We start from the raw sequence: 12763 nt of genomic DNA, 5'->3' as shown, positions 1-12763 counted from the left end.
CACGAACTTGGGCCATTTCTGTACCTTATCACGAAAAAAAATCCGCCACGCATTTTTGGCAATGCCTTCAAAAAGTTTGATTTATCAAGCACACAAGAATGATAATTTTTCGAAAACAGTCATTCTTAGGAAAAAAATTGGTAATTTCTAGAATAGTTTGTATTATTATGGTGGTAGGATTTGAAAAAAAAGAAAGGAGAGGAGAGACTAAAATGTATAAAAAGCCTATCCACTAGCATTATTTTATGTTAGAGAAAAAGAATCTAAAATCAGTTAGAGACTGATAAGATATTAATCATTTGACAGATTAATTAGTAGTTACAATTTCAAAATAAAAGAGTCAAATAAGCAACTGCTGTACCTTGGCCTACAAATTTTTGCAACACACCTAGACTTAAATTAATAGGTAGAACTAAGAGTCAAGCGACTAAGCATTTCACTGAATTCACAAAATAGCATTAAAACGCAGATATGACCAAAATTTGCTAAAGGATCTTCACAAGAAATTACTGCATTGCAATAACGATGTACATCACAGATTGGACTAAAACCAGAGCACGTATCAAGTACTTAATGCAATTTGTTTCTTAATACCCAGAATCAAAAGCATACTCAATCCATAATCAGCTTTGCATTGCAGTACAAAATGGCGAACATGAGCATAAGCTGATAATAGGACTTGCAACAGAAGAAATATACTAATACTAGAGTTATAACTAGCTATAACTATGTATTAACACTTGATTAGCTATATGAATTTTCCCAGTAGCTTTCACTTGCCAGATCAGCATTGGAGCAAAAGAACTATGTAGCACTCTGCATACAAATTGTAGAAGAAAATGTCAGTTTTAAAAACAAATTGGAGACTGGTCGACAGGGGCGTATGCAAGAATTTTTGTAAGCGGTGTCGAAATTTATAGAAGAACTGGAATGTTACTTTGATTATCATAATATTAGACAAGAAATAACCTTAGTTTATTGGCTTTGTTGAGTCTTAAGTTAAAAAAGATTTTGAGTTCAATTCTACTTCATCACAATTTTTAACTACTAATGCTCTCTCAAATATTTACAAAAGAAAAATGTGTTAGTTGAGGTTTGAACCTTTGACCTCTTAGAGCAAAATCAATCATAAAACCAACACACCAAGGCACAATTTATGTCAAGTGATGTCATTTTTTCTTATCCGTTTCCGTACAGTATTAATACATATATTTAGTAAAATTTTACGACGACCCCTTGAGGAAGCGTGCATCCGCCCCTGCAGGTCGAATCACAAAAATTGAATTCAATTTATATAATTGAACACTAAAAAAGGACTGGTATCCACTGGTACCTAAGAGCTAGCTTGCTGCTCAGCATCATCATGCACCTCAGAATCATCAGATTTTGCTGCTTCTACATTAACAGGCTGCCAATTTAGCAATTTAGAACCAACAGTAAAATTGCTCCGTTAGTTAGTTCAACACCAAGTGGATACTCATTCCCATCAACTACCACAGAAACAGAGAGAGTATTTTTTTTAAAAAAAATGAATATGTAAAACATGAATCTGAATAACAACCTTCTGGCTATGCTCTTCCTTAGTTTTCTCATACTCAGCCTTCAGCTTAGCAGCTTTTCCCACATAGGGAGCTTTCTCCTAAGGAGCAACAAATAAAGTTAATTAGGTACCGCAAAAATCTTCTCCAAAAAATAAAAATTAGATGAAAATTTGGCGTAACCACAGAGAAAATCATTAGACAACAGTAATGTATATTGAGATTTATCTCTCAAGTTTGTTCATGATATCTGGTCTTACAGATTCAGACATTGCCTTCCATTTCTCACCGCCAGCTTTTCCGACCTTAAATGAATACAAATACAAATTAGTAAGAGAATTGTTCACAGAAAACATATACGACCGAGGATGCATAGAAACTATAATGAATTCTCAACAGAAAATTGACGCAACAGCACATTCTTAGTACAGCAATAGAAACGAAATAATATCAGAAACATTGATTTGAACCTAAAATGCAATAAACAGAGACATCTCACCACAGCAACAGATTTATTATCAGGAAAATTCTCCTTGTAGCTCTTGCGAAAATCAGCCCTGTTTCGTAGTTCAGTATAATGACAGAACAGAAATCAATACCGAACTGAAGCTTACAAATCCAAAACTCGTGAAATTACTATTAAAAAAACGTTGAAGCTTAGTGCGAAAGGAGAGATATACTGAGTATAAAACTAGAGCAAAAATATCTCACATGAAAATGAAGAATGCAGTAGGAGGACGCTTTGGAGCTCCAGCGGTTTTGATTGCTTTCTCCTTCTTTTTCAAGTCCGCTTCAGCCTTGCGTTTCTTCATTGCCCTGTTTTCAAATATCGCAAGCTAAGCTCACAGTTCAAAAGCATACCGTAAAAAAAAGAGAGAGAGAGAGAGAGAGAACAAAATGCTTCAAATTAAAAGCTTCGAGACACGAAATAGACTGAAAATAAACGAAATGGAGAGTATACTCAGTGTCGAGCTTCTTGTGAGCAACGGAAGCAATCTTAGTTCCCTTCATAGTTTTCCTCTTAGTTGAAATTGCAGAGAATGAGAGAGAGTTCGAAATTTCAAAATCAGAGAAGAGCTCTGAGAAGGTGATCAGAAGTGTGAGTGAATAATGGGAGGCGGAAGTCCTGGGTGGTTATTTATAGCCTATAGGGAGTGGAGAGGAAGGATAATTCGAAAAAAGTTTGCTTTTGCTTCGTCCTTTTTGGCGGGAAGAGGAATGCTGAAAAAACGTGAACGCGAATGGCAGTTGCAGTCTGCAGAATGAGAAGGTTACTCGAGCGTTTAGGTTTTGAATTTTACTCGCTGTAAACTAGTTACACGTGTGTGAATACAGTGTGGTGAAACTTACTCTATTCTTTAGCGAGTGGTCTTTGCTGGCACTGAGGAGTGAGGAATCGTGATCAGGAACTATTTCCTGCTCAAAAACCCTCCTTATTGGACTATTTCCTTTTGTCTGGGCCTTTGCCGACCGCAATACTTACTAGGCCCATATTTCGATCCTCAAGTAGAAATGACATCAGGTAGCCACATTAAAGGGCTGCTTTTAGAAATTAGCCATCGCATCTTGAATTTTAAATTTTTAGTTTAATTTTTTAGGACTAAAATATTTTGCTTTGTCCTGAAATTAAGATTATCAGTTTAAAAGTTTAGGACAAAATAAGTACTGGCTAATCTCAGCATCCTTGAGAATGACTATCTTTGCACCTGTCCAAATCTTCAATACTACTAGGCCCACGCAACTCGGTTGATCAATGAGTCAGAACCCGTTAAACGCACATGAACTAAGCGTGTTTATCGGTCATTTCGGTATGATTTTTTGATATTTCAGTTTCGTATTTGATTTCTTATAATACTATGTCAATATCGTATCTAACTAAATTGAGTATAGTTCATTATTTTTCCTTTCGATTTCGATTTTGATTTCGGTTTATTTAGTTCGATAACTTCGGTTTGGATAAAAAAATTACAACCTTCTTCTTTGTCTAAGATGTAAAAAGAAAAGTTGGACAAAACACTAAATAAAAGAAATGCCGTGTAAAATTTTTAATTTTCTAGAGAGTAAGTTAGGTAAAAATTGCACGGGCGTCTTATTTGGTCGCCCCCATTTAACCTATACTCATTTTTTTTTAAAACTTTTAACGTGTACCCACTTTTTAAACAACTTCAGCCCCCTTTCTCCTCCTCAAAGTTATATCCGCCTCTTCTTTCTCAAACTTCTCCTTCTCCCTTTTCTGTAAGAAATCTGTTACGGCTATGTATATAACTTGTATTCACACAACGTTTTTATCTAGGATTTCGTTTTCAAGAAATTAATAATCATTTTTAGAAAGAGCCTCCAGTACTTGGAATTTTTCCACCATAATTTGTGGAGAAACTTATTGCTATAGCCAGAAGCATAATTGAAGCAAGTAGAAAGCTGACCTTGTAAATGTGAATTATATGTTTCTGTGTTCAGAAAAAGAAAAATTTGTGTTTTCTGAATGTATAATAGAACTGTATAATGTATTTTCGAATATCAGTTGCTTAGCAATAAAAATGGCTGAGCAAAGCTAAGTGTGAGTTAGACGAAATGAGGTTGCTGCATTTAAAGCGAACGATAACATAAAAAGCTGATTTTTCCATAAAAAACTTCAGCTCTGGAGTTGAAGTTCGCCAGTTACAAACAAAAACTTCAGCTCTAGAGCTGAAGTTCGACAGTTACAAAACAAAAACTTCAGCTCTAGAGCTGAAACTTGCAAAAAAAAAACTTCAGCTCTAGAGCTGAAGTTCGACAATTACAAAACAAAAACTTCAGCTCTAGAGTTGAAGCTTACAAACAAAAACTTCAGCTCCAGTTACAAACAAAAACTTCAACTCTAGAGCTGAAGTTCGACAGTTACAAAACAAAAACTTCAGCAGCTGAAGTTCGACAGTTACAAAACAAAAACTTCAGCTCTAGAGCTGAACTTCAGGCCCGGCTACTAGAATACTGAAGTTTTGCGTGATTGCTTTTGCTACTTCAGCCCCGTATGCTGAAGTTATGCAAAAAAGCGGGTACGCTTGCAATTTTTTTTGCAAATCGGGCATAAGTTAAAATGTGACACAAAAAACGGATATAGATGCAAATGCTCCGTAAGTTAGAGAAAAAGCCTTTTGTAATTATGTATGAACTTTTGAAATAGACTACCATAGTCCTGAAACTAATATTGGAGTCGGAAAAATAATGCACAATAAAAATTAAGGTTCCCCTAATGATAATGACCAGTCTTGGATCAGATCTTTATAGGAAAAGTAAAGTTAAAGATAATTTAAAATTCTATTTTAATTTCTCGACACCATAGTCATCCATTTGGGATTCATTAAGGATCATTAAGCATAACATGAGAATTTCTCTAATAATAAATAAAGTAAACTTTTAGGCCTTATATATCTATGTTATAATCGAAAATATTTGTGTTGTATAAGTTAGCATGTATTTCGATACGGTATTGATCATTCAATATTTTTTTTTCTAAATGCCAAACATCGTGTCGAATATAAACAACTTTTAAAATTTATGCCAAATAGCATACCAAATACTAGATACTAAATACGACATACGAAATTTCAAATTTTTTTGTTTTGATTCAATAAGTCAGTATTTACCAAATTTTGCACACTCCTAACATGAACGATGGAACCTGGTCAAGTTATTGTTGACTAGATATTAGCTCGGGGATTGAGAGGGAGATTAGTAGAACTACTTATACCTCACCTTAATGAGGTACCAGATTCAATTTTCATTTGATCTTTCCTTTTCTCTTCCACTTATTTATAGGTGCTGACAAAATTGGAAATGCGAATTCTTTTCGTTTCAACTTGTTTGGTATAATTCTTTTCTTTTTCATCTAATTCAAATAATATTGATGTCTCTATTTGCATGACTTGTTTGGATCCTTTAAATACAAAAACAAATTGTCTAGTGTAAGAATACTTTTGATATTCTTTATTAAACTTTCTATCAAATTGAGCTTGCCTAACAACTTGGAATAGAGAAAGTACTTTTTGTTGATTTTTAAAGCTATTTTAGCATAAAAGAGGGTGAATGGGAAATGGAGGGAAAATAAAATATTTGAATTTTTCTCCTTGACAAAGGGACATTGTCCCATATTGGAAGAGTAAAAGACTTTTAAAGAGTTAAGAAGAAGAAAAGCCTCGCGCCGTCGTCGTCGTCGCTCGCTCGACTCGGCTTCGGCTACAGCTTCGGATTAATGATTGATTGATTAATTTTTCATTTTTGTATACCCGTTTTAATTTGCGTAAATGGCCATTTAGGTTATGACCGTTTTATGTGAACAATCATAACTGAACTCTGAAGATTTGCACCTCTTTGTTTTTGAACTCAACATGTTGGCTATAAATAGCAGTCCATTCTCTCAGTTTTTCCATACGAAATTCTAAATTCTCCTCCTTTCTTCTGCATTATTTTAACTACAAAGAACGCTAAAGTAAGTGTGATTTGCTACCGATTATTGTATTCGCTGAAACACTAGGGTTTGACGTACCGCTACACCAGTGTGTAATTCGTTCTATCATGGGAGGAAATAATTCACAACCTCGGGTACTAGGAGGGGATTAAGTTCCTTAAGAAAACACTGTGAATTCAGTCGGCTCGGATTAAATTCTGATTTTTTTTCTATATTTCTGTTTATATGTTATTTTATCTTCTCCGGAATTATTTTACAAATACAGTTTACTAAAAAGCTTAAGGAACTTAATTATTTTCTGTATTTGTGTTATATTCACTATTCTGGAGATTAAAACCTTTGTGGTTTTCTACTCCCGTTTTGGAGATTAAAGCTTTCGTGGCGATTTTCTACTCCATTGGAGATTAATATCTACGTGATTTTAACGTTTGTTTATGTCATTCTTTTACATAAATGATGAATGATAACGGGAACCATACTGTTCCTATGGTGACTGCCAATGCATCGACAAGCCGAACAACACCGACATTGACACTAGCAGAAAAACCCAAAAAAATTCGGGATTGATTTCAAGCGGTAGCAGCAGAAGATGTTCTTTTACTTGACGACTTTAAGTCTACAAAAGTTCATTAATGAAGATGTTCCTGTTCTGCCCGACGAAACTCCAGATAATGAATGTTTTCTCGTGACTGAGGCATGAAAGCATTTTGATTTTCTATGCAAGAAACACATTCTTAGCGGATTGAAGGACGATCTGTATAACGTTTATAGTAATGTGTAGACGTCAAAAGAACTGTGGATTGTGCTTGAAAGAAAATACAAAACTGAAGATGCCGGGTTAAAGAAATTTGTTACCGCTAAATTTTTGGACTACAAAATGGTAGATAGCAAGTCTGTTATTACTCAAGTCCAGGGAATTGCAAGTGATCCTTGTTGAAGGTATAAGTCGAATTAATACCGATGTTGAAAGTATTAATTATATTATTTTTACTAACTTAATTTTTATTGAAGGTATTGTCATCAATGAAGCATTCCAAGTTGCAGCGATGATTTAGAAGTTGCCTCCTTTGTGGAAGGACTTTAAAACTGCTGAAACACAAATACAAGGAGATGTCGCTTGAAGATCTCATTGTTCGGTTGAGAATCGAAGAGGACAAGAAAGTTGATGAAAAGAAAGGCTATGGAAACTCAACAATAATGAGAGCAAACATTGTTGAGGATGATCCTCAAAATAATAGAAAGAGGAAGAAAGCTTCTGGACCGAAAAGTAACCCAAGAAAGAAGCGGTTCAACAAAAATTACTACAATTATGGGAAAGCTGGACACAAATCTGCAGATTGTCGTGCTCCAAAGAAACACAAGAAGAAGGGTCAAGTAAACATGGTTAAAAAGCACGAAGATGTTGATGAGTTGTGTGCTATGCTTTCTGAATGCAACCTGGTGGAAAATCCTAAGGAGTGGTGGATTGATTCTGGAGCCACTCGCTATGTTTGTATTGTTAGAGAAGCGCTTGCTACATAAGCTCCCATTGGACCCGGAGATATGTTTTTATGGGAAATTTTGCAACGGTCAAAATTGAAGAATGTGGCAAGATATTTCTGAAAATGACTTCTGGCAAAGTGGTGACTCTGAACAATGTCCTTCATGTTCCCAAGATTAGGAAGAACTTAGTCTCTGCTGGACTTCTTGTTAAGAACGGGTTTAAGTGTATTTTTGTATCTGATAAGGTTGTAATAAGTAAGAATGAGATGTTTGTAGGAAAATATTACCTCACTGAGGGCCTTTTCAAACTGAATATAATGGTCGTTGAAAATAATAAAACTTCAGCTTCTTCTTACATACTTGAGTCAAATGATTTATTGCATATGCGTTTGGGGCATGTCAATTATAAAATCATGCGAAAAATAATTAATTTGGAAGTATTGCCTAAGTTTGAATGCGACGAATCAAAATGTCAAATACGTGTGGAATCTAAGTATGTTAAATATCCTTATAAGTCAGTTGAAAGGAATCAAATCCTTTAGACTTAATTCACACAGATATTTGCAACATGAAATCAATACCATCTCGCGGTGGAAAGAAGTATTTCATAACTTTTATTGACGACAATACGCGACATTATTATGTGATAGCTTATATGAGTCAACCAAACTATAGAGTACCTGGTCCCGTATGAGACTGATACGTAGAATGCCGTAAAGGCTGAAAGTAAAGAAGGCAAGAGATTTTTCTACGTGGAAAAATCCCATACAAGGGGATAAAAAAAACCACGACCTACTCTTGTAGGCTTTTAACTCAACTAACTTGTAATCTACCTATTACAAGCCACTTTGAAAAAACCCTATTGCAAAGACTTTAAACTAACTTGTGATGCAACTACCACAAACCACTCTCTAACTCTCCTAGTTATAGAGGATTTAACTTATGACTATTTCTAGTCGCAACATAAACTCTAAAATTTACGAATTTTGTTTGTTCCTAAAACATCGCTTCTAAGAAAGCAAACTAGGAATTACAATGTAGAACAATTAACAATATTACAACTCAAATATAGATATACATAAGACTTCATTTAGAAACTGATCCTTAGTGGAGTTGTCTTCTTGTTTTTGACACACCAGTGATTTCAATGCCGGATCGATGTTTCTACTTCTTGAGAGAATATCATTGAATGCACACATAATGGTGTGTCTTGCACCAGGTTGTTTTATCACAAAAGATATCACAATAGATAGTGATGTCAACTCTTGGTGTACTTCTTCCCAGAGTGAAGTGACTGCTGCACTGTCTGCACATCCACTTCTGGGTAGTTGCGATCCAGCTGGATAATGGACTTTGTACTTCTGTCAGGACACACCAACAGACCAGGTCCTGGTTGTGTTCCTCTTCTATAACAGTCATCAGATGTTTACTTTCTTCTGCTACATTCCAGCTGTACACTTGATCTGTACTTCTGCCAAAGAACTTCAAAAGAGCAGGTCCCTGTTGTGTTTCTCTTTATATTGAATGCGTACAGTCACTGACTTGTGTTTTTTTGTCAGAGAACCCTAAAGGACCAATGCATCGGGTCCCTGTTGTGTTCCTCCCTGTGGTTATTGATCCATTTGCTGATTTTCAGGCTTCGAATAGTTCACATGAGATGTGTATCCTGTAGGACAAGGTTCTCTATCTGGTTCTTCACAACAAGTTTGTTAGATTATCAAAACATAAGAAGCATAAATTTAAGGCATTGAAAACCCATCAATTTTCCCCTTTTTGATGATGACAAACTTAGGCATGGAAAACAATTGTTTGGGTTAGAATTAACCAGATGAGATACCAGTTCCCCTTTAATCTTAGATCTCCCTCCTTGTCATTTTTAGTTCCACCAGTTCCCCCTTCCTCCTTGTCATTTTTAGTTCCCCCTCACAATACCATCCGCTTCTTAGTTCCCCCTCAACACCATCCGCTCCTTTTCCCTCCTTTTGGCATCATTAAAAAGAACAAGTGTGTCGAAGAGCACAAACAGGTAATAAGCATAAAGAAGTCTAACACAGCTAGCTCATGCCACATATGTGCACACAATATGACAGAAAAGAAAGGCCAGAAGAGCACACTTTTGTACAGGCAATGAAAATGGAGTTGTTTTATTAATGTTTATAGTGAACTGAGCAATACAGGAGCAGTAATGGTTAAGTTCAACATGCTATAACAAAAACAAGTAAACATAAGTAAAACAACAGCCACAGGAAGTTGAAGCAAAAATAGCTTTACACTAGGGAGGATCCTAGGGAACACTAAAAGGAAGGAGGCTTAGAGGAAGAGACAACAATGGTTTTGAGAACCAGGTCCAGTCTAGCATTTGCAGCCAGTTGTTCTTCAAGTAGTTGAGCTCGAAGTCTCTCGTTTTCCTTTCTCAGTCGGGAAACCTCCTCATGCACATAAACAGGTCCTTTAGCTACTTAGCTAAGCTGAGTTTCCAGTATGGCATTTCGATCCCTCAGCCTTCTTATTTCCTTAGAGGCTACATTTTGAGCATTTATCAGTTGAGAAATGGTCGAGATGCTTCCACCAACCTTTTCTATACATTCACATTCTTCTAGAGTGGTCTTAGAGAAGGTTCGCTTACGTATGCCAACTCTGGGATTGCCCAAGGGAACCTTATTGAATCTGAACATCTGAGTGAGGAGAAAGCCATAAGGTAACCCATGATTTCCACCTTTAAAATTTGACACCTTCTACATATGATCTATCATGATTGCTGGCAAATTGATAAGTACAAACTCATCAAGCGCTTCCGTTAGGACCAAATTTGACTTTGTAGCAATGGAACGTCTCTCAGAGCGGGGTAAGAGTACTTTATTATCCAGTTCAAAGAGAAGTTGGTACTCAAAAAGCAATACCTTCTTATGGACCTGTTCCCCCTGTTGGATGGCTTGCTCTTTCATAATGGCTCTCCAAAAGTTTATTCCACAGACATCCTTAACTGAGGACACACCTTCACATGGAATTCTGAGAATATTTCCCAACGTTGAAGTGTCAAGTACAATGTCCACTCCATTTACAAGTGCACAAATGTGATCCCCCTCGACAGTGAAGAGATATGAGTAGAAGATTTACACTGCATATTCGTACACCAGAGGCATGCTCCCTTCAAACAGGTGTTCCCATTGTTGAAATTCCACAATCTCCAAGAATTTGTCTCATGCCTGCCATCTTCGATATTGCTGGATCAAATGTTCAGTCCCACAACACTTTTTGAGTTCTTAATCTCTGCTGCCACTGAACACCATCACAAGTCAAGGACCTTGTTGAACTAGGTTCCTTAATGGTTTCCCTTTTTTTTTGCTATTTCCTTCTCCAAACTTTCCTTTCCAGCTTGCTGCCCCTACCATATTGTCCTCAAGCACGGCTAGCTCAGTTTTACTCTGTTTAGACTTGTTGCTGTACTTCACGGATGACCCTTTCTGTTCCTCAATAGTTTCCTTACTTGTCATAGACTGTTGCACTAAGGAACCAGGTTCCCTAGAGGCATTTTTGTCTATATGATTTACTGACACACTCTTGATGAAATATTTGGGATTCATTTTCCTCTTTTTCCTTGTCTTGACGCTCCTCTTACTTTTCTGCAATGAGGATTCAGAATTCTTTTGCTGTAGTGACCTGGTGATGGGTGATTTGGAGGAAGAATCCAAGAGCTTGGAATGAACGGGAGGTACATGAGTGAGTTTGCATGGAAGTGAATCAGGTTCATCAGAAGGCTTTTCTGAGAATATCTCATGAGCCAAGGACTCGAGGAGTGTTGTGGTTCTTACATCTCCTAGGAATGGAATGCTTTCCCCCTGATACGCAGAAGAGAGAAAACCTCCTTTATTCATCAGACTCTTTGCAGATATAGCCATAATGTTATAAGCTGCTTCCTTTTCAGGTGACTCATTGAGAGTCACTGAGTCCAACATGGAGGTGTTTAGGTACTGGTCAGGATTATCCTCAGGGGCTTCTTATATTCGAGGAGTAAGACTTCCTGTGTGGTGTTTGATGAGGTCGTAGGATTGACTAGACATAGGATTCTCAAAATAGTGGTAAACAGGGTTTATCAGAAATGGAAACACTGTAGGGTGGAAGAGGAACTAAAGGTGCGTAAGGTGGTAGAAGGCGTGAAACAATAATGTTCTGGGAATGATTTCAATGATGATGAAGAAGTGAGAGCAGTGTTAATGGCGGGGGAAAGAGAAGAATGTTCGATCGCCATTAGATGAGTACTTAGTTGACAAGTAGAGAGAGAAAAAGATAGATGGGAAGAGGATCCTAGCTATACACGGAAGATGAAAGTTCATGACTTGCAGTGAGAGAGAAAGAAAGTTTTATTGGAAGGAGAACTAATGATGAGTGGAGAGAGAAATAGGTTCTGAAAACGGCGATAGGTTTGTGGGGAAGTGTTACTGTGCAGAAGGGATGAAAGGATTTGAGGGACAAGACATGACACATCGACGTTGAAAAGTTGGATGATGTGGAAGCTGAATTACAAATATTTATATTAAATTTTTTTGTTTAGGAAGGGCATGCAAAATTTAAGCACATTACTACTAACTTGAGATATAGGAACCTGATGGTAGAGCAATCTTTTGAATAATGTTTTAGCAGCCCCCTCTTGCTGTTCTTAGTTGTACCTTTAGCTTCTATGATCATCATGTGTATTTACATACAATGGTATTGATGTGAGTTAGGCTTGGTAAGAAAACACTTTAGCTACCTTTACCTGACGGTGTCTTACACAGTCAACAGATGGAGGATCAGGTTCTTCCTTAGATTTTGTGACCCCGTCTTCACTTTGATTTATCCAAAATATTCACTACTTGAGGCTTTGATGCAAATATCTGGAGTTTGGTTTTCTGTACTGCAATGCTTTCCACCGATCAATCCTTTCTTCATATTGACTCTTAGAAGAGGATCTCACCCTTCAATGTGTTTGCAATTTATCTCCAGTTGTTAATGAGGTCATTTCATTTTGCTTCCTTGTCTCCCAGAAGATGAGGCATGAATCATGTCAGGTGCACTTTGGTCTTCCAATTTGAGATAGAAGTTGGTTGAAGAGAAAGATATGGAGATTAATTTGATTTCCCACACTTTGTGTTCTGCTGCTTGTGTAGTGCCATGAGCTGCATCTTTACTCTTCCTTCAGCTTCAGTGGTAGCAAGTGATGTACCAGGTCTTTGTGAGATATGGAGGATGATGTTGCATTGTCTTTTGCTAGTCTCCTTCATCTTGCTTACTTTATCATCCTCCTGATTTGAAGCCT

The 12763-nt window shown here is 36.7% G+C and overlaps 1 protein-coding gene across 1 annotated transcript; it reads right to left on the bottom strand.

Annotated features, from left to right (window-relative positions):
- Window positions 1-495: 495 nt before the first annotated feature.
- Window positions 496-2644, bottom strand: LOC104212008 (HMG1/2-like protein). The gene is made up of 7 exons (XM_009761175.2): window positions 2500-2644; window positions 2250-2354; window positions 2038-2095; window positions 1799-1843; window positions 1562-1639; window positions 1334-1408; window positions 496-816 (listed from the first exon to the last, which is right to left on the bottom strand). The coding sequence occupies exons 1-6, from the start codon at window positions 2547-2549 to the stop codon at window positions 1334-1336; spliced, it is 411 nt and encodes a 136-aa protein (XP_009759477.1). The 5' UTR covers window positions 2550-2644; the 3' UTR covers window positions 496-816.
- Between the last annotated feature and the right edge of the window lie 10119 nt (window positions 2645-12763).

The sequence above is a fragment of the Nicotiana sylvestris genome, chromosome 7, assembly GCF_000393655.2.
Source record: "Nicotiana sylvestris chromosome 7, ASM39365v2, whole genome shotgun sequence".
In the NCBI taxonomy this organism is placed as follows: domain Eukaryota; kingdom Viridiplantae; phylum Streptophyta; class Magnoliopsida; order Solanales; family Solanaceae; genus Nicotiana; species Nicotiana sylvestris.
The sequence above is the reverse complement of the archived record's forward strand: the minus strand, read 5'-3'. Positions and strand labels throughout refer to the sequence as shown.